The sequence below is a fragment of the Epinephelus moara genome, chromosome 17 (genome assembly GCF_006386435.1).
Source record: "Epinephelus moara isolate mb chromosome 17, YSFRI_EMoa_1.0, whole genome shotgun sequence".
In the NCBI taxonomy this organism is placed as follows: domain Eukaryota; kingdom Metazoa; phylum Chordata; class Actinopteri; order Perciformes; family Serranidae; genus Epinephelus; species Epinephelus moara.
In genome coordinates this window covers 23,952,526-23,973,017 of record NC_065522.1, presented here as the reverse complement: position 1 = coordinate 23,973,017, position 20,492 = coordinate 23,952,526, and the positions used below count along the sequence as shown (strand labels likewise).

The following is a 20,492-nucleotide window of genomic DNA, read 5'->3' as shown; positions in this document are numbered from 1 at the left end:
CTGAAGCTCCAGAGAGTCAGATGGAAGAGTTGGTGTAAAATACCAACAGGAAGCAGCTTGAAAGACAAAATAACTGAAACTAGAGTTAACTCACATCAGTGACCGGCGAAGCAGGAGACTCCTCTTCACCCTCCTGGTTCTTGCTCCTTATCCTCCTGGGTTTGTCTGGATCCTCCTTCATTATTGCATCTCTGTTGGACAGAGAAATATCAGTGACTATGTTTTCATGCACACCAATATTACACTATTATTCCAAACAGAACAATACTTCAAATTTGATAATGACCATTTAATGAGCATATTCCTATTCCTAACTATGTAAACAGCTTAGTAGGAATATTGTCTTCATCAGAATAAAAACCAGAATATTTTGTCGATGTTAACACAAAAATAAACAAAACGAGATGTGTAAATACAAAAAATAAATGTTGAAGCTGAACTATGCACTGACCTACAGTAGGTTCCCGTACTTTCGGGTACTCTCGAGTCTCCTGATAAAACTCTAACGTAATGAAAAAAAAAAAGCTGAAACAACATCATCACTGCATCATTTTGAAAACAACTCGACAGTACTGGCTGTAAAAAAAATAATAAAAATGGTCTGTTTTTTCCCATAATGACGTCAGTGGTGGTGAAATATGCTTCCAACACGTCCTACCTGTGTCTCCAGTAGTTTGCCTTGTAAATTGCGAATTCAGGGATGTCCATGTCGTCTCTCTCCCAGGTACACTGGTCGTAGGTCAGGTCTCTCCATTTCACCAGGTAGTGGTACATCCCCTTTTTATCCACACTGGCACAGAGACACACACAGAACAGTGAGTGCTTGTGTTATGTGTTTGAATGTATTCGGATTTTGTAAACCACCATTTTGTACTACAACAGTACTGCGGTGTTAAAACACTCTCACAAGTGTTCACAAACAAATGTCAAGTCACTGAACTCAAAACACACAAATAAATGCGGTGATCTGAATCAGTAACTCATCATTTGAAAACCATAGAACTTCAGTTAATATCCCAGAGGCTGGTTGTACAAAAACACCTTAAGCTTTCTCCTTAAGTATGACACTTAAGGCTTAATTCCTCCTCAACTAAGGGACTTACACAGTTGCACAGAATCCCTTGAATAGTTGTCTTTGTTAAGGAAAAACATTCAGTCATTTACTGTGTTAAAAGAGATTTTACAGCAGCAAAATTTTCCATGGAAATTGTTTGTTTGCTGGGACTCACACTTGTGACGCCTGCTATCGTCTCACAAAGTTGGCTTATAGTTAGGTAGTGAAAAAATGACAAAGACAAGAAAACCATATTGGTTAGAGGAGGAGAAGATCAAACTTCTAGAGGAATACAATCATAGAAAGCACAAACTACAAAGTAAATTTGATCCCCAAATATCAGAAAACGATTGTCGGAGGAAACTGCAATGAGAATTAAATCCATAGTATTAAATTTAAAAGTGTATCCACTGGGCTCTCCTGGTCACAGAACACTTTTCTCAGGGTGTGTTAGTTTTTTCATTTATCACCATAAACTCGGTCACTTTGCAGTCAACCCTCCAGTCAAACCTGGAGCGACATCACTTTTTTGAACCTTTGAATCCCGAGCACATTGGTTTGATTTATTTCGAAATACACAAGAAGAAAGGCAATGAGCAATTCGGCAAGAAATGTTCCGTAAACTGCGAGACGTTAGTAGATTTGTAAATTATTTTTTAAAAAATCTATGGAAAAAATATGCATAAATATGTATTTTAAAATTATGTTACAAATTTGTTATAATTTTAAGCACTTTTTTTAAGATTATGCCCTTATTTGAGTTTGTTTTTTAAATTTTGTGACTTTTTTCTCTTATTTCTTGCTATTTTTATCTTGTTATTTTTTGCTAATTGCCTTCTTCCCATGTTTTTGAAAGAAATCAAGTCACTTTGCTCAGGTTTCAAAGCATTAAGGTAGAGTCAGAGGTACCTTAAAAATATTTTTACCTGAATTTGGTTTTTAAGGTCTTTTGTGCAACGGTCAAGGGATTCCTTAATTATAAGACCAAGACAAGAAGAAAACCATAAATACTGAACATTTTAAGGAAATTATCTTTTGGTGCTCATGGTTTTAGTAGAATAAACTGAATAAATTAAATGAGCTAATAATGTGTAGCATGTCCATACAGACATAGTGTAAATATTTTTATTTGTATGCATGATGTGAGCAGCTAATGTTAGCTTAAAATTCACATGCAAGGAAGACCATATGCTCTCCACTAGATGGCAGTAATGCAACATTTATGGATGCCAAACGCTGTTATTGTAAACAGAAGAAGTGCTGCCACTAGTGCATTGTGTTTTAGGAGTTACATTTGTTTGTGAGTACTTATGAGACCGTTTTAACCTCTTACAACAGACCAAAAACAAAATCCTGTTAACTGAAAAATAGTTAATGGCAGATGTTAATAAAGATAAATAAATCACACTGGCTTGGATTGCATTATAAATTAATGACAATACACTCAGGAACTGACGACACCACATTTCAAAAGCCCAGACACTGCGTGCTAATGCTCACACACAAGCCTCACCTGTGGTTGATGATGCGGTGGATCATCATCCACTCAGGCTTGATGCCGTATCTGTAGTACTTGTCTTCCAGCATGGCGTACTGGGGGTCCTTGGCCCTCCTCTTCTCGCTCTTCCCCACTCCGTTCTCGTCCTCTGCGCCCGACCCGTAATCCAGGCTGGGAGGCTCGTCCATGTCCGTCTTCCTCTGGTAGTTTCTGTACATCACCGAGTGGAAGATCTCCAGCTGGGAGGAGGAAGGAGAATAGGGACAGGAAGATGAGGATTGGGAGAAAAGTTCTGAGCAGTTCTAGACTCGATGTGACCGTCACTTGAATCCTTTCTGTCTCACCTGCAGCTCAGTGATCCAGGTACAGTGCCAGTACGACTGCCCGGTCAGCTTGACAAAGAACTCCCTCTCGGCTCGGCCCTTCATGGGAGGCGGCAGTGGGGCATCAGGCGGGGCATCAGGAGCCGGGGGGACAGGGATGGGAGGCGGAGGTTCACCCCATCGCCAGTGGAGGATCTTCTGGACACGTCCTTTGATTGGCGGACACTAAAGGAGGAATATTAAGAATAATTAATCCTAGGAAGTGTGAATGGATCCTGTGTTTGCAGTCAAACAGTTGGTTAGGACTAAGACTATTTATTTAGTAACACTCAGCTGAATCTGTTTGATACATCTGTATATTTGGGCCCCCGCTTATCCGGGACTGGGTCGCGGGGGCACCCCAGAGCACCCCAGACATCCCTCTCCCAAGCAACGCTTTCGGGCTCCTCCTGGAGGACCCCGAGGCGTTCCCAGGCCAGATGAGATATGTAATCCCTCCATCATGTTCTGGGTCTGCCCCGGGGCCTCCTACCAGTGGGACGTGCCCGAAACACCTATAACGAGAGGTGCCCAAGAGGCATCCTGATCAGATACCTGAACTACCTCAACTGAACCTTTTCGATGCAAAAGAGTAGTGGCTCTACTCTGAGCTCCCTCCAGACATCCAAGCTCCTTACCCTATCTCTAAGGCTGAGCCCAGCCATCCCACGGAGGAAACTCATTTCAGTCACTACCCAGAGTTCATGACCATAGGTGAGGTTTGGGACGTAGATGGACCAGAAAATCGAAAGCTTTGCCTTCCAGTTCAGCTCCGTCTTCACCACGATAGTGGCGCCTGCATCACTGCAGAAGCTTCACCAAACTGCCCATCTCACGCTCCATTCTGCCGCTGGGGGGACGAAGGGGTCTGGTCTGGGAACCTCAGAATTGCATCTCTGCTTTATGCAGATGATGTGGTTCTGTTGCCCTCATCACACCATGACCTCCACATTTACACATGCCCATGAAACTGTCTTTGTCTATGACACATTTAGCTTGGAATACATTTTCTCTCAAGTGTCTTGAATCTACCTTCTCATATATTTCAATATTCGATACATTTCAATTTCTCATATGTCTAAAATTTTAACGGCAGCTTTGGTATTTTTCAACCTTGAACCTACTTTTTAATATTTCTCACCGTGCAGCGCGGACAAAGCCACTCTCCATTGGGGATCTCCGGCAGCGGCGGGTTGAGACAGTGGATGTGGTAGGAGGAGGTGCAGGTGTCGCAGCACAGCAGCTCGCCTCCGTCTTTACACACCCGACAGAACTCCATGTGGTCGTCATCCTCCTCGTCCGCCCCGGTGTGGACCCCGACTCTGACCTCTGATATCACCCTGTCCTCGCTGTCCTCCTCGAAGTCCTCAAAGTCCTCGTCCTTTGCTTCCCACTGGATTCCCTCTTTTTCCTGGGGAAGGAAATAGTTCATTAACTGACTGACATGTCAAATATATATAAATATATGTTTTGACAGAATTTTGACAATGACAAATATCCTGTTAGGGGTTGCTTGTGGACTTGGGGACTTGGGGTCTATCCCAGCAGACAGTGGGCGAGAGGCAGGGTACACTTTGCACAGGTAGCCTGGCTTGGCGTGGTTTGGGATTTCAACTTCACACAACTTCTAAAACGGCTGATAGCAAACATGAAACAGTTCAAACAGGACGCAGGAGAGAAACTAAACTCCAAACCACAGAGATTCACTTAGACGCTACAGACGTACTGAGAGCTGAACACACAGAGAGTTTTAAAAACGCCTTTCTCTCTGGTCTCCTGCAGATACAGGTGAGGAGAGTCTCACAAAAACACATGCTTATTTTGGGGGCAGAACGGGGGATCGTCACCGCTACTCGCTTGAGGGCTTTTCGACCTACTCCTGAGAAGGTCCATCTCTGGCACAGCTTAATATGTCAAGGCGCGTCTAAACGGACAATGGAAACACAAATTGGAACAGGCATGGCTTTACTCTGTGCGGCCAAGAGTGACAATTGAAAAAGGGGTCATCAATTAACCTGCATGTCTTTGGATTGTGAGAGGAAACTAGAGTACCTGGAGAAAACCCACGCTGACACGAGGAGAACATACAAGCTCTACACAGAAGGGCTGCCAAACCCTAGGTCCGAACCAGGAACACTTTCACTGTGAGGTGACAGTGCTATCTGTCAGAGATGTGATCTTGTCTTCTTGTGCACCCCCTGTCCATCCCTCTCCTTTTCAGCTGCAGAGAGTCTCATTCACGCGTTCGTCACTTCCAGACTTGATTACTGCAACAGTCTCCTCTACGGTTCATCATCCAAAACTCTCAAGAAACTACAATACAAATACAAACTCCTCCTCCTCATCATCTATAAAGCCCTCCACAACTTGACTCCCCTCTACCTGTCTTAGCTACTCCACGGGTACACTCCCTCCTGCACTCTCAGGTCTGCTGATGCCATCCTCCTGCCTTTCTCTGTGTTATTAGGTTGCCAGCACCTGAACACAACTCCACCTAACACCTCTGCACTCCACATTTAACTCACAGTGATTCATTGAGCTGACTTTTACTTGTTTCAGTATAACAGTTATCTGTGTCATGGTAACCGAAAAATGAACATTGGGTTTAATTTGTGACATGACTGAATAGATCTACACCCACAGCACCACTTCAGGTATCAGTCTTTGCCTGGACAGGATTGTGTTCGTCTGAATTCAGCCAGCCTTCCGCTGAGATTTGCGACGCAGCTACAAAGCCTCTATTCATCTGCAGCTCCGAGCAAGTAAAAACAAACCCACTTTTAACTGTCTTTTCTTTTTCTCACTCGGCCTTGCCAAGTCGACACGTCACTTCAAGATAAATATGTGAATAAGGATGCTGAGCAAAAAAAACAGACGTGGTCCTGTACTCACGCAGTGCGGGCAGCTCCACTTGCCCTCGGGGGCCTTGTCCAGCTCGGGCTCGAGGCAGACGAGGTGGTACGCTCGGGGACAAGTGTCGCACAGGATGATCTCTCCGCCCTGCTGACACACCTCGCAGTAGTCCTGATGATCCGTCTCGTAGCCATCTCCCTCCTCTTCACCTTGGACTGAAGGGCGTGAGACAAACACAGAAAGATGTCTGAAACAGGTCGGGAATTAGTTCGGGTTTTTTCAAGAGGATTTGTTTGAGGTACTTAGTCAGGTACATAGAGTGTTACCTACAGTAGATGGCAGTCGGTACGCCCCCACTTTGGAGAAGCAGACAGGAGTACCGCCACAGAAGCTAAGCAATGTACTGCTGTGGACAGGGCAGCAGCCGAACGTATGTTAGCCACATATAACAATCTATATCAGTTCAAGTCTAAACTATATTAAGAATATTTTCACTGCTTTACCTTGGCATCAGACAAAGAACTGAAGCCGTTAACAAAAACTAGTGGCAATAAAGGCCAACTGTTTCATTGCTTCACGTTGCCTATGTCCCAGCTAAAAAGGTGCACTTGAACACACCGCAAAGACTACAGCCAACGACCAACTAGCACGTATGTTTCCCACCTGTGTATAAGGACTCTCCATACGCTCAGGGACAACAAATTTTCTGTAACCGCTTATCCTTATCCTTGGGTCGCGGTGTGCTGGAGCCTATCCCAGCTGACATTGGGTGAGAGGCAGGGTACACCCTGGACAGGTCACCAGACTATCACAGGGCTGACACATAGAAACAGACAACCATTCACATTCACACCTATGGACAATTTAGAGTCACCAGTTAACCTGCATGTCTTTGGACTATGGGAGGAAGCTGGAGTACCTGGAGGAAACCCACGCTGACACAGGGAGAACATGCAAACTCCACAAAGAAGGTCCCCAGCCGGTGGATTCAGACCCCGAACCCCCTTGCTATGAGGCGATAGTCCTTGTATTTGTCATCCAAAAAGTTAAGCCAGAAGGCCAACAGGACTGATTCAAGATGCTAGTTAGCCAGTTAGCACATTAACAACACATCCCAGTGTTGGAGGAACAAATGATATTTACTGTGCGCTACTGAACAATAATGCAAACAGTTCCGAACCGTTTCTGCTAAAGAGCTCAATGGCTACAAAAATAATCTGACCTAGTATAACAGGTTTGTTTCGATCCACAGCATCTTGCATGGATGCATGACTTAAGCCATTTGTTTACTTGCCTCACTTCCATTTCTCAACTTGTGCACTGAGTTGAACAGCCAATCAAAGTGATCTCATTCATCAGCAAGCTCAGACAACATGCTGATTCAGCTGAAAAACAGCCGACAAGGGCTGACCAGTGCCCACAATGTGGGACACACCGCAAAAACTAGGGCAATATACTCTGATCGACAGGCAACTGTTGGCTTGGTGTGTCAGTGCCCTTACCTCGCTATAGCCGAGAGCTGCTGGTCTGCTGCTGCCTCGATCAGCTAGTTAGTTTGTGTTATAGTGTGACTTTGGTGAATCTGAAGTAACCCTTTAAAACCCCAATGACACACAATAGAGCGGGAGACAAGCAGCTCCAAATTTCTGCGAGGTAAATTACTTTTTTTTGTCGATGTAGTCTGGTGGCGTAGAAGAGAGCATAGGTAAATAATGTACACTTAAACTGATGTACTGCAGTACTTGTCTTCAATGCCAGTACTCCTGCCTGCTTCTCCAAACTGGGGGTCATGCCAACCGACATCCACTTCAAAAAATCCAAACTACACTATAATACAGATTTGACATACTTCATCTATAATTATATATAATACATATAATGGACAGGTTGTGATTGTACTTGTATTTTTCTTCTTCTTCTTGGCAGGCCGTCCTCGCTTGTTCTTCTTAACACGGCCGGAGCTGTCGGAGCGAACCGAGGAGCTGTGCACGCTGGAGTCCTCCTGCTCGGACTCATCCTCGTCCATGTCCTCGCTCTGACAGAGAGCAAAGAAAGGGTCAAGGAAAGAAGAAACAACAGTAAACAGGTAACAGAATTGGAGGACGAAGAAGCTGGAATGGAGACAGAGAGAAGCTTTGTACTCACTGAGCAACTCTTCTTCCTCTTGGCACCTATAGGCGATAGTTTGATGCGAATGGGTGCCATCTTTTTCGCCTTTGCCAAGGCCTTTTTCTTTTCTGGGACTCGAGGGCTTTTACTGCGCTTCTTGTAGCCAGGGCCTGGACAGATAAGATCATAAGATGAATGACAAGGCAGTGAGTAACACAGGAGCAAGAGTAAATAAGGTCAGTTTGTTGTCTTATAGTGACGCTAATCCTGGGTCTTTCTACATAGGTTCTTAAACTGAGCGACTTGTCACCGCCTCATATTTCTTTACCCCTGTTGGATTATGGTGATCTTTTATATATGCACACCTCTGCTTAGTGCCTTCATATGGTTGACACAGCTTACAATGCTTCCCTGAGGTTCATTACCACTTGTAAAGCTCTGACTCACCACTGTGGGTTATACTCTCTGGGTAGCAGCCTTCTTCTGCTCTGTCACTGGCACACCTTTATATACAGTATATAAGGCATTTCTTGGACTGCTCCCACACTACCTATGTGTCTTTATCCCACAGTAAAGTGACAGGACAGGACTATTTGCACTCTCAGGACTTCTTTACGCATTCTGTTCCCTATGGCCACAGAGAAATTGGAAAAAGGGTATTTGTGTATTCAGCACCCTCGGCTTGGCACACTCAATTAATCTTGTTACACACTTTTAAGATCCAAATGGAGGAATTAAAGGCAGATTCCCCTTAATGTAGTCGCTTTATGTGTTTTCTGTTTGTAGCTATGTGCTTTTATTTATGCTGCTGCCTGCCTCGGCCAAGTCTCCCTTGAAAAAGAGACAGTAAAGGGATAGTTCACATCTTTTGAAGTGGGGTTGTATGAAGTTATCGATTTACAGGAGCAGGCAGGAGTACCACCACTGAGGCTATTCAACCCAGCTGGCACCAGCTGACTCTTACACTGGACAGATGTTAAATTTTGGTTGGACGTTAAAATTGGGTTGACAATACTTTAAATGTCTGACGACGTTAGAATTTCACGTCGTGTGGACACTACCATCGTGACGTTTTGCATTTTGTGACACCGGGTTTTGTTCTCTATACCTAAAGGCTAGTTCACATTACACAATTTTCACCGTGATTTTGACGTCGCAGAGGATCTTAAGAGCCACCTTGGGTCGGAGGTGAATCTCGCAGAGGATCTTAAGAGCCACCTTGGGTCGGAGGTGAATCGTCAGATAGTCCTCATGTGCCTACAAGCAAGTCGCCCCCTTGTCTGTGACTGGGACTGGATATCTGGCATGCTAGAAAACTGGAGAAGTCTGACACGACTGACTGTCCCATGTTAGCACGCAGGAGGACGGAAGAAAAGTAAGGAGGACAAGCCTAGCCGGCAAGCAACAGCAACAATGGCGGCGTCCACAGGATCACAGGGGGGTGCACTGTGTTTGGACCCAGGCCCTGGAGGCAGATCTGATTCAACACTGGGAAGAATATCAATGCCTTTACGATGTGTCGTCAGTTAAAAAACATAGTTTGGTGACGTCACCGCATTATCTGGGGCTCTGTCGGCGAGGGCTCGGTGGAGAAATCTTGTGGTGTGCACACAAAGGGTCGTAATGCAGTTGGCGAGACTCCCGATGACAGAAACACTCGTCACCAGGTATGAACACTCAAAAGATTATGATCGGGGGTGAAAATCGTGTAATGTGAACTAGGCTTTACGTGTAAATGTTACTCTGCGTCAAGTTGACGTTGGCATTAGATGTGTGGAAGACGTGTGATTTTGGCTCCCAACAACACAACTTAAAACCAACAAAATACAAACGTCATCTGTTGTTGAAATTCTTCATCACATTGTTAGCATTAGACATTGTGCTGACATTGAATTTTGTCACGCGATGTTACAACCTAAATTCTACCAAATATCAACATCTGGCCAACTGGGAATGTACTTTAGTCACCTAAAAAAAATCAGTCCCACCGAAAAATATCAAACTCATTTTACGTGTACATAGGGGTGGGAATCACCAGAGGATCCACGATATGATATTATCACGATACTTAAGTCACGATACCATATTACTGCGATTTTAAATATGTTGCGATATGCTGAGTATTGCGATACTATGCTACATTGATTTTTGTTCCCCCACCCCTACGTGTACGCTATATTTAAAACATTTTCACCGCATTACCTTTAGCATCGGACAGCCTTTTCCGACGAGGAACTGAAGCAGGTATTTATGCTCTCTTCAAAGCCAGACTCCATTGACAAAAACAGCAATTTTACCTCACTGAACACAGGAGCTTCTGGTCTACCACTGCCTCGATCAGTTAGTTTGTGTTTTTGTGTGACTCTGGTGAAGCCTTACATTACTTATCTTTCACTGTGGTACTCCTGCCTGCTTCTCCAAACTGGGGGCATGCTGAATGAGATCTAATGTAGGTAATACACTATGGATAAGAACCTCATACAACCCCACTTCAAAAGATCTGAACTATCCCTTTAATCTTAGTGAGCCTCTCCTGGTTGAAATATTAGCATGTAAACCACAACATAAGCAAACAGCAGCTGATCACAAGACATCAGCACATGTTAAAGATGATTACTGTTCTTGTGTCGTCATGTGCTTCTGAAGCTGCAAAGTGACCTGTTTTTACTGGATATTTAACACACTTATATCAATGAAAAGCGCTTTATTTCACTAAAAGCCCAGACCGACACAAAAGCTACAGGGGTACAGGGAAAGGAACCACTGACCTTTGCCCTCTTTCGTCTTTGCCTTCCTGATTGGTGGCGGCTGCGGTGGAGGCTCAGGAGAGACATTCGCTGCAGAGACCTGCTCAGCAACAGCAATCGCGGCAGCCGCAGCAGCCGCCGCGACGGCAGCGGCGTTGCCCTTGAAAGGATTATTGGAGCTGAACTCCCTCCACTTGGCCCCCAGTATGGTCATCATCTTTGACATGGGGATCTTGGGATTCTTCTTGGCTATCATCGGCCTGCGAGCGAGAGGTCAGGGTCATTAAAATGTCAATAATACGTATTAGTCACAGGAATGGCTTACATTTTAGTTCTCCACTCCGGCTCAGTCTGCCAGTGGAGCTGAGACAGCCAAATAACTTCCCGACATATACAAGCAGTGGACATTATGGATTCATGCTATCAGAGTCAAAGCAGGTATGAGTCAGCCACGGAGGCCGAGGCTCAGGCTGCCACTGACACACCGACAGCACGACTAGCACGGATGATAAAGACACAGCTGCCAGAGGGAGACAGAGGCAAGTTGTTTTCAGCCCACGCCACCTGTATCTGTGTTAATATGCTGCGGGTACTTTCACCATGGACAGCTTCTGTTGCTGGAGGCTGGTCTGTGTGACAGGCGTGTAACTTTATACAAAGGGTAGCCCATTATTTTGTGTTCCACAACAGCACATGTGCATATGTATACATGCAGAACTGAGACGTAGAGCCATAAACAAGCTTACACTCCAAACTGGGCCTGTCTGGTGAGGTTAACCTTGCCGTAGAGATGTCTAACTTCTCTCCAATATAATGGAACTAGATGGGACTCAGCTTGTGGTGCTCAAAGCACTAAAAAATACATCTGAAAAGCAATGTCTCTTTGGAGAAATCATGATCTGGTTACTCACCTTGTTGTGAGCAGTTTCATGTAGGAACTATTTTCTTTCTACTGATCCACACCCACCGACTGTATCACTGCACAGAAGGAAGTGTGCATCTACTCACGGACGAGAGGCTCATTACAGTGCAAGATATAAACATTAATGGCGTCCTCCTCGGCTAAGCTGTAATGTTAGCTAGCTCAGTGGTGCTAGGTGAGCAGTAGATACATGTTTCCTTCCAGGTTCCTGTCGCTTAAGGCAGGAGGATTTAAGACCTTTTAATGCCACTTGAAATTACATTTAACACCAATTTTTCGAACTGAAAACAAAGGGAAAAAAACACAAACTGACATCAGTTACTTAGGATGAGGGACTAATTTTGCCCACATACTTCTTGTAATATAAAACATGACTTTTTTGCCCTGTGGTAGATACAAGGGAAGAACAGAACTTGGAAATATCAGCCGTTTGTTGGTGCATGAGGGATTCCACTGCCTTGATTCTCATCATGCCGAGTTTAAGAACTTCATGCATGAAACACATTAAGCCTTGCATGCATTGCTTTGGTCCAGCTTCAATCATGCTGCAAATTCTTGGTGACTGGACATAGCCATTCTCGGAACCCATCGGCTGTATTCGGCGTCTGACTTCCAGCAGATGGCGATACAGCCTCTGGGGGCAAGGCCCTGGATTTTTTGGCATTCCGGTTTGATTTGGGCGGAGGAGGCGAGTTTCCGTTTCCGACTTCCGTTTATATATAAGTAAATATGCTGAACCATTGCGATGGATTCAGAGATTGCAGTGACGCCAATTATGTTCCACCTCGTTAGTTCACCGCACGGACCGTTTAACCTGGCAACAACTGCAGCCGGCTCAAACGTGATTAGTCAATATCGCGCGTATCGCGACTACAAACAGCCTAGCACGCTCTTCTTCCGGAGGCAAGATCTCCGGGGTTTGCCTACAGACTCTACATTCACTGAATGTAGAGTCTGTATATAGAGACTAAGACATAGCCAATTTGTGTTGAATTTGCACTTCCCTGTGTCATTCAGGGTCCAGTGACAGCAAGCTTGCAAACAGTGGTGACTCTGCTCTGAGAATCCCAGCTAGAAACAAAATATGACTGTTGCTGGTTCCGCTACCCTGATGTGACATTATTGCGAAAGGCATTCGGTAAATTATTCTTAAAACATAGATATTACGAATTATTTTGAGATTTTACAATGAAAAGCACTACAAAAGACACACACATCCCAAAGTCCAGTGGAGTGGGTGCTGGACCAAAGAAACGTCTGGCAAAGTAGAGAACAAATAAGTCTGCACACCAAGCAGCTCCCATTGAGAAGGATTTTAATGCAGAGCGATGTTTCAAGCCTCTTCCTCAGACTTCAGATTTTACAATGAAAAACATCAGAAAAAGCTACTAATAAAATCCTACTTCCTGAGTCGTAGCATTTTTAAGACTTTTGAAATACTGATTTAAAGGTGCTTCCACACCTGCCCTGTTTGGTTCAGTTCAATCAAACTCAAGTTTATTTGCCCCCTAAGTGCAGTTTGTTTGGGCAGGTGTGAACACAGCAATCACACTCAGCTGCGCACCAAAACAACTGAACCGCACCAGAGTTCGGTTGTAACCGAGACCCCCTCTTCAACAAGGTCTGCGCTAAAATCAACCTGCATAGTTGTCCCTCCATTGTGACATTAGAAAGTGTCACATTTATCTTGCAAGTGTACTCTTTTCGTTTTGTTTACTTCCTGTATTTTTCCCGCATGGAAATTCTGACCAATCAAGAGCAGCTTTCTCACACAAGGTATTTCATCTGGTCCGTTTGTAAATGCTGCCGTGAGAACACGAACCAGCTCTAGGCAATTATACAACTTTGTGACGAACTCAGTCCCTGATTCAGACCAAAGCAAGCAAACAGTACTTGGAGCAAAAAACACTGCATGCATATGCAATACTTGTCTTCATGCAGCTACGGCCAGCTGTCAACGTCAGCACCACGGGAAAATAAAAATACCGCACCTCATGAACTGGCTGAAGGCTTTGTAGTTGGTGAGCTCCCTGTAGTCCTCCTCTGTGAAGGTATGATCAACATCCTCCAGACCCCACTCCTTTGCCAGCTGGGCTGAGGTCTTCTGCTCTATCGGCTGCTGGGAAGAAACCCCCAATCAGAACAGAGAGATAACATAATGCACTTAAAGATGATTTTTTATTGTGTGTTACTCTTTACCTTTGTTGTTTCCTCCTGACTGCTGTCTCGGTCCCCATCGACTTTTTTCTTCTTCTTGGTTTTCTTCTCCTTCCTTTCTTTATGTTTCTTCTTCTTCTTTTTCTCTCCAGATCCATAGTCGCTGGCTACGCTGTCTGAGTTCTCGCCGAAATCTCTTTCTCTGTCTGAGTCTCTGTCTACATCACTGTCCTGAAGAGAGGAGGAGAATGAAAAATAATGAAGACGTTGTAATGTAGTCCACAAAGTAAAAACAAAGTGCAACAAACTTACAATCTTCTTGCGTTTTTTTGCTTTGACAGGTTTCCCCTCTTTGTCTTTCTTCTTTGTGTCCCTCTTTTTCTTCGGCCGTCCTTTCTTCCTGAGCGGGACCTCTCTGTCTGATACCTCTGGCTCTTCTTCTAGACAGGAGCGAGACAGCTATTAGAATCAGATGAGCAATAAGCTTCCCAACACCCAGCTAATCCCAGTTGAACATAATTACACACAACAGAAGCTGCATGATAGCCACGGTGGCTTCCGCGACCTCTGACCCCTTCTGAATTGTGACACATGGTAAATTAGATACAGTTCGTCAGAGGGCTGTAAGTACATGTGACAGCTGGTGTTGGTGGTTCCATCGCATGGGGATAATTCCCAGTAATGGCAGTGTTAGGAGTCGGAATTGAGCCAGTTTATTTGGCCTTATTCTAAGGCGTTATTCATCAGAGTCTCAGCCAAGTTGAACAACCGAACGCGACCAGACTTATTTCTTCTAGTATGCTGAATTTGGGCCAATGCTGGGCCAGGTCATTTTGATAACAGCCCAGTGACGGCAGTGTCTCTCGACAGAACTTTATTTGGCTTAATTCTGGGATGTAATTCACTCTAAGTCTCATCAAAGTCAGGGTACTGGACTTGACCTGACTTTTTTATCTGGCAAGCTGAGTTTGGACCGAAGCAGGTCCAGATCACTTTCTGGCCCTTGATGGCAGTCGGAGGGCGAATTGAGATGGTTTATTTGGGTTTCGAGTCCCCTTAAAGTCAGGGAACCGGACGCAGTCTGGACTGCAGCTGGGCCAGGTCATTTTTGATAACAGCCCAGTGGTGGCAGCTGAATCGAGACATTACTTTACTTGTCCCGATTCTGGGGCATCATTTATCCCGAGTCCAGGCAAGTCAGGCAACTGGATACAGCCCAATTTATTTCTTCCAGCGTACTGGGTTTGGGTTGAAGCCGGGCCGGGCCTTTTTTTTGGTAACAGCCCAGTGATGGCAACTCGAGAAAGTTTATTCTGGGGCGTCATTCATCCCGAGCCTTAGCCAAGTGAGGAACCGAACACGGCCCAACTTAGATCTTCCAGCATACCGGGTTTGGGCCGCAGCTGGGCTAGGTAATTTTAAACGGCCAAGTGATGGCACTCGGCAGCCGCATTGGGACAGTTTATCTGTCCCAATTCAGCAAGTCGGGCCATCGGATGCAGCCCAACTTATTTTGGGTTTGGGCCTATGCTAGGCAGGGTCACTTTTAATAATGGACCAGTGATGTCAATGTCAGGAGACGAATCGAGCCAGGCCCAATTCTGGGGCGTCGTTCATCCTCCCGAGTCTCAGCTAAGTCGGGAAACGAACACTGTCTAACTTCTTCTGGCATGCTGGGTTTGGGCCAAAGCTGGGCCAGGACATTTTTTAAAATGGCAGTCAGCAAGTGTAATTGGGAAAGTTTATTTGTCCCAATTCTGGGACATCACTCATCCCGAGTCCAGGTCGGATGCAGCCCAACTTATTTCTTCCACCATGTTGGGTTTGGGCCGAAGCTTGGTCAGGTCCTTTTTAATAACAGCCAAGTTACGACAACGTCTGCAGCCAAATTGAACCAGTTTATCTGACCCAATTTTGGACCCTCATTAATTCCGAGTCTTTGGGTTTGGGCCGAAGCTGGGCTGCGTCTTTCTTAATAACAGTCAAGTGATGTCAATGTCAGCAACCGTAATTAGGACAGTTCAATTGTCCTGATTCTGGGGCATCATTCATCCCAAGTTCAGGCAAGTCCGGCCACCGGATGCAGCCCAACTTATTTCTTCCAGTGTGCCGGGTTTGGGCATTGATGGCAGCAACCAAATTGAGCCAGTTTGTCTGTCTCGATGCTGGAGCATCGGTCAACAAAATTCTCAGCCGAGTCAGGCACCCGAACACAGCCTAGCTTATATCTTCTAGCATGCCGGGTTTGGATCGAAGCTGGGCCGGGTCATACTTCAATAACAACCCTGCGGTGGCAATGTCGGTTTCTGGGGCATCATTCATCCCAAGTCTCAGCCGAGGTGGGCAACCAGATGCAGCCCGACTTATTTCTTCCAGCATGCCAAGTTCAGGTCGATGCTGGGTCAGGTCATTTTATCAACCTGGGCTGATTTATTGAGGATGCAAAAGTGTCATTTGCAGCTTCATTAACAAAGCTGAAAATCATCTGCAAGTCCTACTGTGTTTAAAAAAAAAGTGTTATATATTTTTAAACTTTTGATTTAAGGGAACACAAATAGCAGAAACACAAATACCTCAGCCCCCCCTTCCCCCTTGTTATATAATTGAGGACTCACAGCCACAGAGCATCTAAAATACATGACTGTATCTCTGCTTTCACTGCAAATGATGTGAAAATATCAGGCCAGTTATTCCCCACGCTGCTTGTGCAATATCACAACCACAGGGAGAGCAATTGAACCTGCAACCTGACCTGGCTTGGAGTAGAAAAAGAGGCAGAGAAAACAACAGCAGCCACAGCTTCAAAAGGCAAAAATGCAGCAAAGCATTAAAGCATAACCAAAATATGGGCTGCGGTCTGGGCCTGTGCAACCAGCCTGTTAGATAGGCTACGTTCTGTCGGATTTTATTGTCTGCCTGCCTTTGTTGGTGAGCGCTCCCTCCAGCAGCAGCAGCAGCAGCAGCAGCGGCAGCAACAGCCCCCTCCTCCTCCTCCTCCTCCACCACCACCTCCTCCTCACTCCCACCCCAGCCAACCCTTCCCGCGTATCCGTGCAGCGCGCAGCCGCCGAAGTCGCGCCGGGGGCGGCGGCAGCACGCACGCAGGGCTCGGTGATTCAGAGGCCGCCAGCGGGACGGTGCGCTGAACTGGAACGACTCCTCTCCCGCGCTGTAATTCCCACACGGGGACCCCGACCACCGCTGCGACCGCTGCTGGAGGTCGTGAGGGGGTTAAGGTCCTCGACGGGGAGCTCTATTTATCTGTCTGGCACCGGCATGGCGGCGCAGCTAATTAGCTCCAAAGACAAAGCGGTGTTTGATTCCTGTGATATTCACACAGGAAATGACACTTGTGCAAACTCACATTTCTCCCCTGTGACATCTGCACTTTTAACTTTCTCTGCATCGCACCCAACATACAACACACTCATCACTAGGTTATTGTGTGTTTTGTGAATAAACTGCAACCTTAAGGCTGCTGCACGGCTATTTTTGACTTGCACTGTTGCAGTGTGGTTAACCAGCCACTACTTTGTGCACCCTTTACTTTCACTGCTGCAACCCCCCCGTGCTGCTGCTACTGTCACAGAAACTTCCAGAATGTCATTCAATCATGTTCGTTTTGTTGCCACAGCTGAGAGGAGCGACAAAGCTGCCATGCTGGGTTATAATGCATTTGATAAACATGTTGTTCAGGTGGTAAGAGGGAGCAGAGCAGTCACACCTCAGTGTCCTGTGAGAGCAGCAGCAGCAGTGTCCTATTTTGACCTGTCACGGCGACATTAAGACAGGAGGGCAAGTTTGTGTCCGGCACCCAGCTTTCATGTCTGCACAGCACAACGCATCCTCTCCTCTCTGATGGGTATCAAATATATATAGCCTCCGGCCAGCCAGGGGAGTCCATGTTTTCCAGCCCTCTCTCTCTCTCAGCCATGAGCTTCTTTAACCCTTCAGGGCGACCTTATCACACCCTGCTCATTTATCTATCATGCATGTCTGAGAGCTGTCAAAATAGATCTGAGAGGGGCACACAGGCTGCAACTTTTTAATGCTGACGGAGGAGGAGGAAGAAGAAGAAGAAGTGCAAGGAAAAGCAGCTGTGTGGCAAGTTAGGAGTAAACTTTGTTGGGATGTGCTGGAGGTGCAGAGGAAGTGGAGTGGGAGAGATTGAAACAACACTGGTGTTTTTGCATTTTGTTGCAAAGTGGAGAGGAGTTTCAAAGCGCGCTCTCGACCTTCTTTTTTTTAATCTCCAGTATGTCTAGCTGCACAAATGGCACCTATACTAACACATAGGTGCAATAGCTGGGGGGCTACGGAGGCTGTGGCGGGTAAAGGTGGTGAAACATGTGGCTGGTTTTTATAGTAAAAGTACTATTTTTGCATGCGCGCACTCGCTGGTGTCTACTGTACCGTGTGGAGCTGTGGAGGCGCCGATATGGAGCACAAACTGCGGCTGCTTCTCACCACGCCGTCTGCCTTTGCAACATTTCCCCAAACCCGCTAACTAAGTGTGTTTTTATTTCGTGTGCGCGCTCCCGACTTGTGCGCCAGTTTTCTCCTGTTTTACTGTACCTGGCGCGGCCGGTGTTGCAGTTTCCCGAGGCGCCGCCGGCGAGTTTATGTCGCTTGCGTTCTCGTCTAGGTCTCCGTCGTCGTCTTCTTCATCAAAATCTCCTCCCTCGGAATTAACCACCATGCCCTCGTCTTCCTCACAGGAGCGGAGAGGAGAGGACATTATACTCCTGTCATCGGGTCCGTCCTTGTGTTCCAAAAAGCGTATTCTTGCCCCGAATGTGTGATATTTATTTAATATTCAAATCGGCACAGAAAAAAGTGGGGGGCGTTTTGAAATATTTTACACTAGGCAGAGCAACAAAGATGGCCGCCCTCTTATATTTATTTTTTAACAACCCCCCCAATAAGAAAAAATCCCCTTACATAAAAAATGGCTGACTATATTATTTCAGAACGCACCCCCCTCCTCCTTTCTCTATCTCTCTCCGGCTCCCTTTCTCCCTCCGCGCGCCCCCTCCCTCCTTAAAAACGTACACATTGTTACAAGAGAAAGGGGTGTGTGACTGCATGTAAGTTACATTGTTACTTGTTTGTTTCTTTTCTGTCTCCCCCCCCACACACACACACCACCACCCTCACCTCCCTCCCTCCACCTCCACCACCTCCTCCACCTCCACCTCCACCCTCCCCTCGTCTCGTTTCTCCCCTCCAAGTCCGGATCAGTCACGAATCCGACAGACTCGCCTGGTGTCACTGTCACTTGCAAGATCACGCGCAACAACTCTCTCTTTCTGCATTGCAGAGCCCGACACAAATCTATCAAATATGGCCACCTTATATTCTCCGGAGCCCCCACCGTTGTAAAAAAAAAAATATTTTGGAGCACAGTGTGTGTGTATGTGTGTGTGTGTGTGTGTGTGTGTGTGTGTGTGTGAGTGCTGGGGAGGGATTGAAAGAGGGGGGTTGGGAAAATCTGCCGCAGCCATGCCCAGACTTACATCAGATTGTATTGCTTAAAAATTAACTACTTGTGGTGGGGATGGAAACAATTCACAATATGCAAACTACGCCCCCCCTCCCACTTTATAAAGCACCATATTAAACAGCTCAGAGCGGGTAATCCAGAGGTTTTAAAACAAGCACAGGAGATTTTTGTGAACTCTTGTTGGTGTGTAAATCTCAGCAGCAGCAGCAGCAGCAGCAGGCTGGATGGCAGTAAGGCCATGGGAATCCCTCAACCCCAGCCAGCCCTCAGTGGCTGCTCAGGGCACTTTTGTTTTGACAAAAGGAATTTTGATTTGCCTTTCACATTCAAAAGCTCGCAGCCGAATCGGGGTCAGACAGGAGAAACTGATGGCAGTGAGATAGAGTAGGAGATATTATCTGCATCCTGATGAGCTCCTTATGCAAAAAGAAATGGGTTAAAAATGTGAATATAGTTTAACAACTTATATTCTCATGAACATTTGTTTAATGTGCATTTTTAATTTCTCACAGCTATTTGGGGTCAGTAGGACCTGATGAGTGTAAAAAACTAAACATTGTCAACGATAATAAAGTCCCAATGTCCTCAAACGAGACGATAATAAAGTCCCAATGTCCTCAAACAAATGAGACAATAATAAAGTCCCAATGTCCTCAAACAAATGAGACGATAATACAGTCCCAATGTCCTCAAACAAACAAGACGATAATAAAGTCCCAATGTCCTCAAACAAACGAGACGATAATAAAGTCCCAATGTCCTCAAACAAACAAGACGATAATAAAGTCCCAATGTCCTCAAGCAAAACGATAATAAAGTCCCAATGTCTTTAAATGAGACGATAATAAAGTCCCAGTGTCCTCAAACGAGACGATAATAAAGTCCCAATGTCCTCAAGCAAAACGATAATAAAGTCCCAATGTCTTTAAATGAGACGATAATAAAGTCCCAGTGTCCTCAAACGAGACGATAATAAAGTCCCAATGTCCTCAAGCAAAACGATAATAAAGTCCCAATGTCTTTAAATGAGACGATAATAAAGTCCCAGTGTCCTCAAATGAGACAATAATAAAGTCCCAATGTCCTCAAATGAAACGATAATAAAGTCCCAATGTCCTCAAACGAGACGATAATAAAGTCCCAATGTCCTCAAACAAATGAGACGATAATAAAGTCCCAATGTCCTCAAACGAGACGATAATAAAGTCCCAATGTCCTCAAATGAAACGATAATAAAGTCCCAATGTCCTCAAACGAGACGATAATAAAGTCCCAATGTCCTCAAAC

At 45.5% G+C, this 20,492-nt stretch overlaps 1 protein-coding gene across 7 annotated transcripts in view; it reads right to left on the bottom strand.

The window, feature by feature from the left end:
• Positions 1 to 18,687, bottom strand: part of chd3 (chromodomain helicase DNA binding protein 3) — a 68,800-nt gene extending 50,113 nt beyond the window's left edge. For 2 of the 7 annotated variants that reach the window (XM_050067650.1, XM_050067647.1), the window contains exons 1-13: positions 18,278 to 18,687; positions 14,015 to 14,142; positions 13,745 to 13,933; positions 13,537 to 13,664; positions 10,645 to 10,883; positions 7,913 to 8,046; positions 7,667 to 7,802; positions 5,807 to 5,982; positions 4,056 to 4,325; positions 2,897 to 3,100; positions 2,568 to 2,791; positions 659 to 790; positions 95 to 191 (exon numbers count right to left, since the gene is read on the bottom strand). In XM_050067650.1, coding sequence (XP_049923607.1) covers positions 95 to 191; positions 659 to 790; positions 2,568 to 2,791; positions 2,897 to 3,100; positions 4,056 to 4,325; positions 5,807 to 5,982; positions 7,667 to 7,802; positions 7,913 to 8,046; positions 10,645 to 10,883; positions 13,537 to 13,664; positions 13,745 to 13,933; positions 14,015 to 14,142; positions 18,278 to 18,440 — 2,220 coding nt within the window. In that variant the 5' untranslated portion in view covers positions 18,441 to 18,687. The remainder of the gene's footprint in view (positions 1 to 94; positions 192 to 658; positions 791 to 2,567; positions 2,792 to 2,896; positions 3,101 to 4,055; positions 4,326 to 5,806; positions 5,983 to 7,666; positions 7,803 to 7,912; positions 8,047 to 10,644; positions 10,884 to 13,536; positions 13,665 to 13,744; positions 13,934 to 14,014; positions 14,143 to 18,277) is intronic. The other 5 variants (XM_050067651.1, XM_050067652.1, XM_050067648.1 and 2 more) reach the window with 3 other exon arrangements.
• Between the last annotated feature and the right edge of the window lie 1,805 nt (positions 18,688 to 20,492).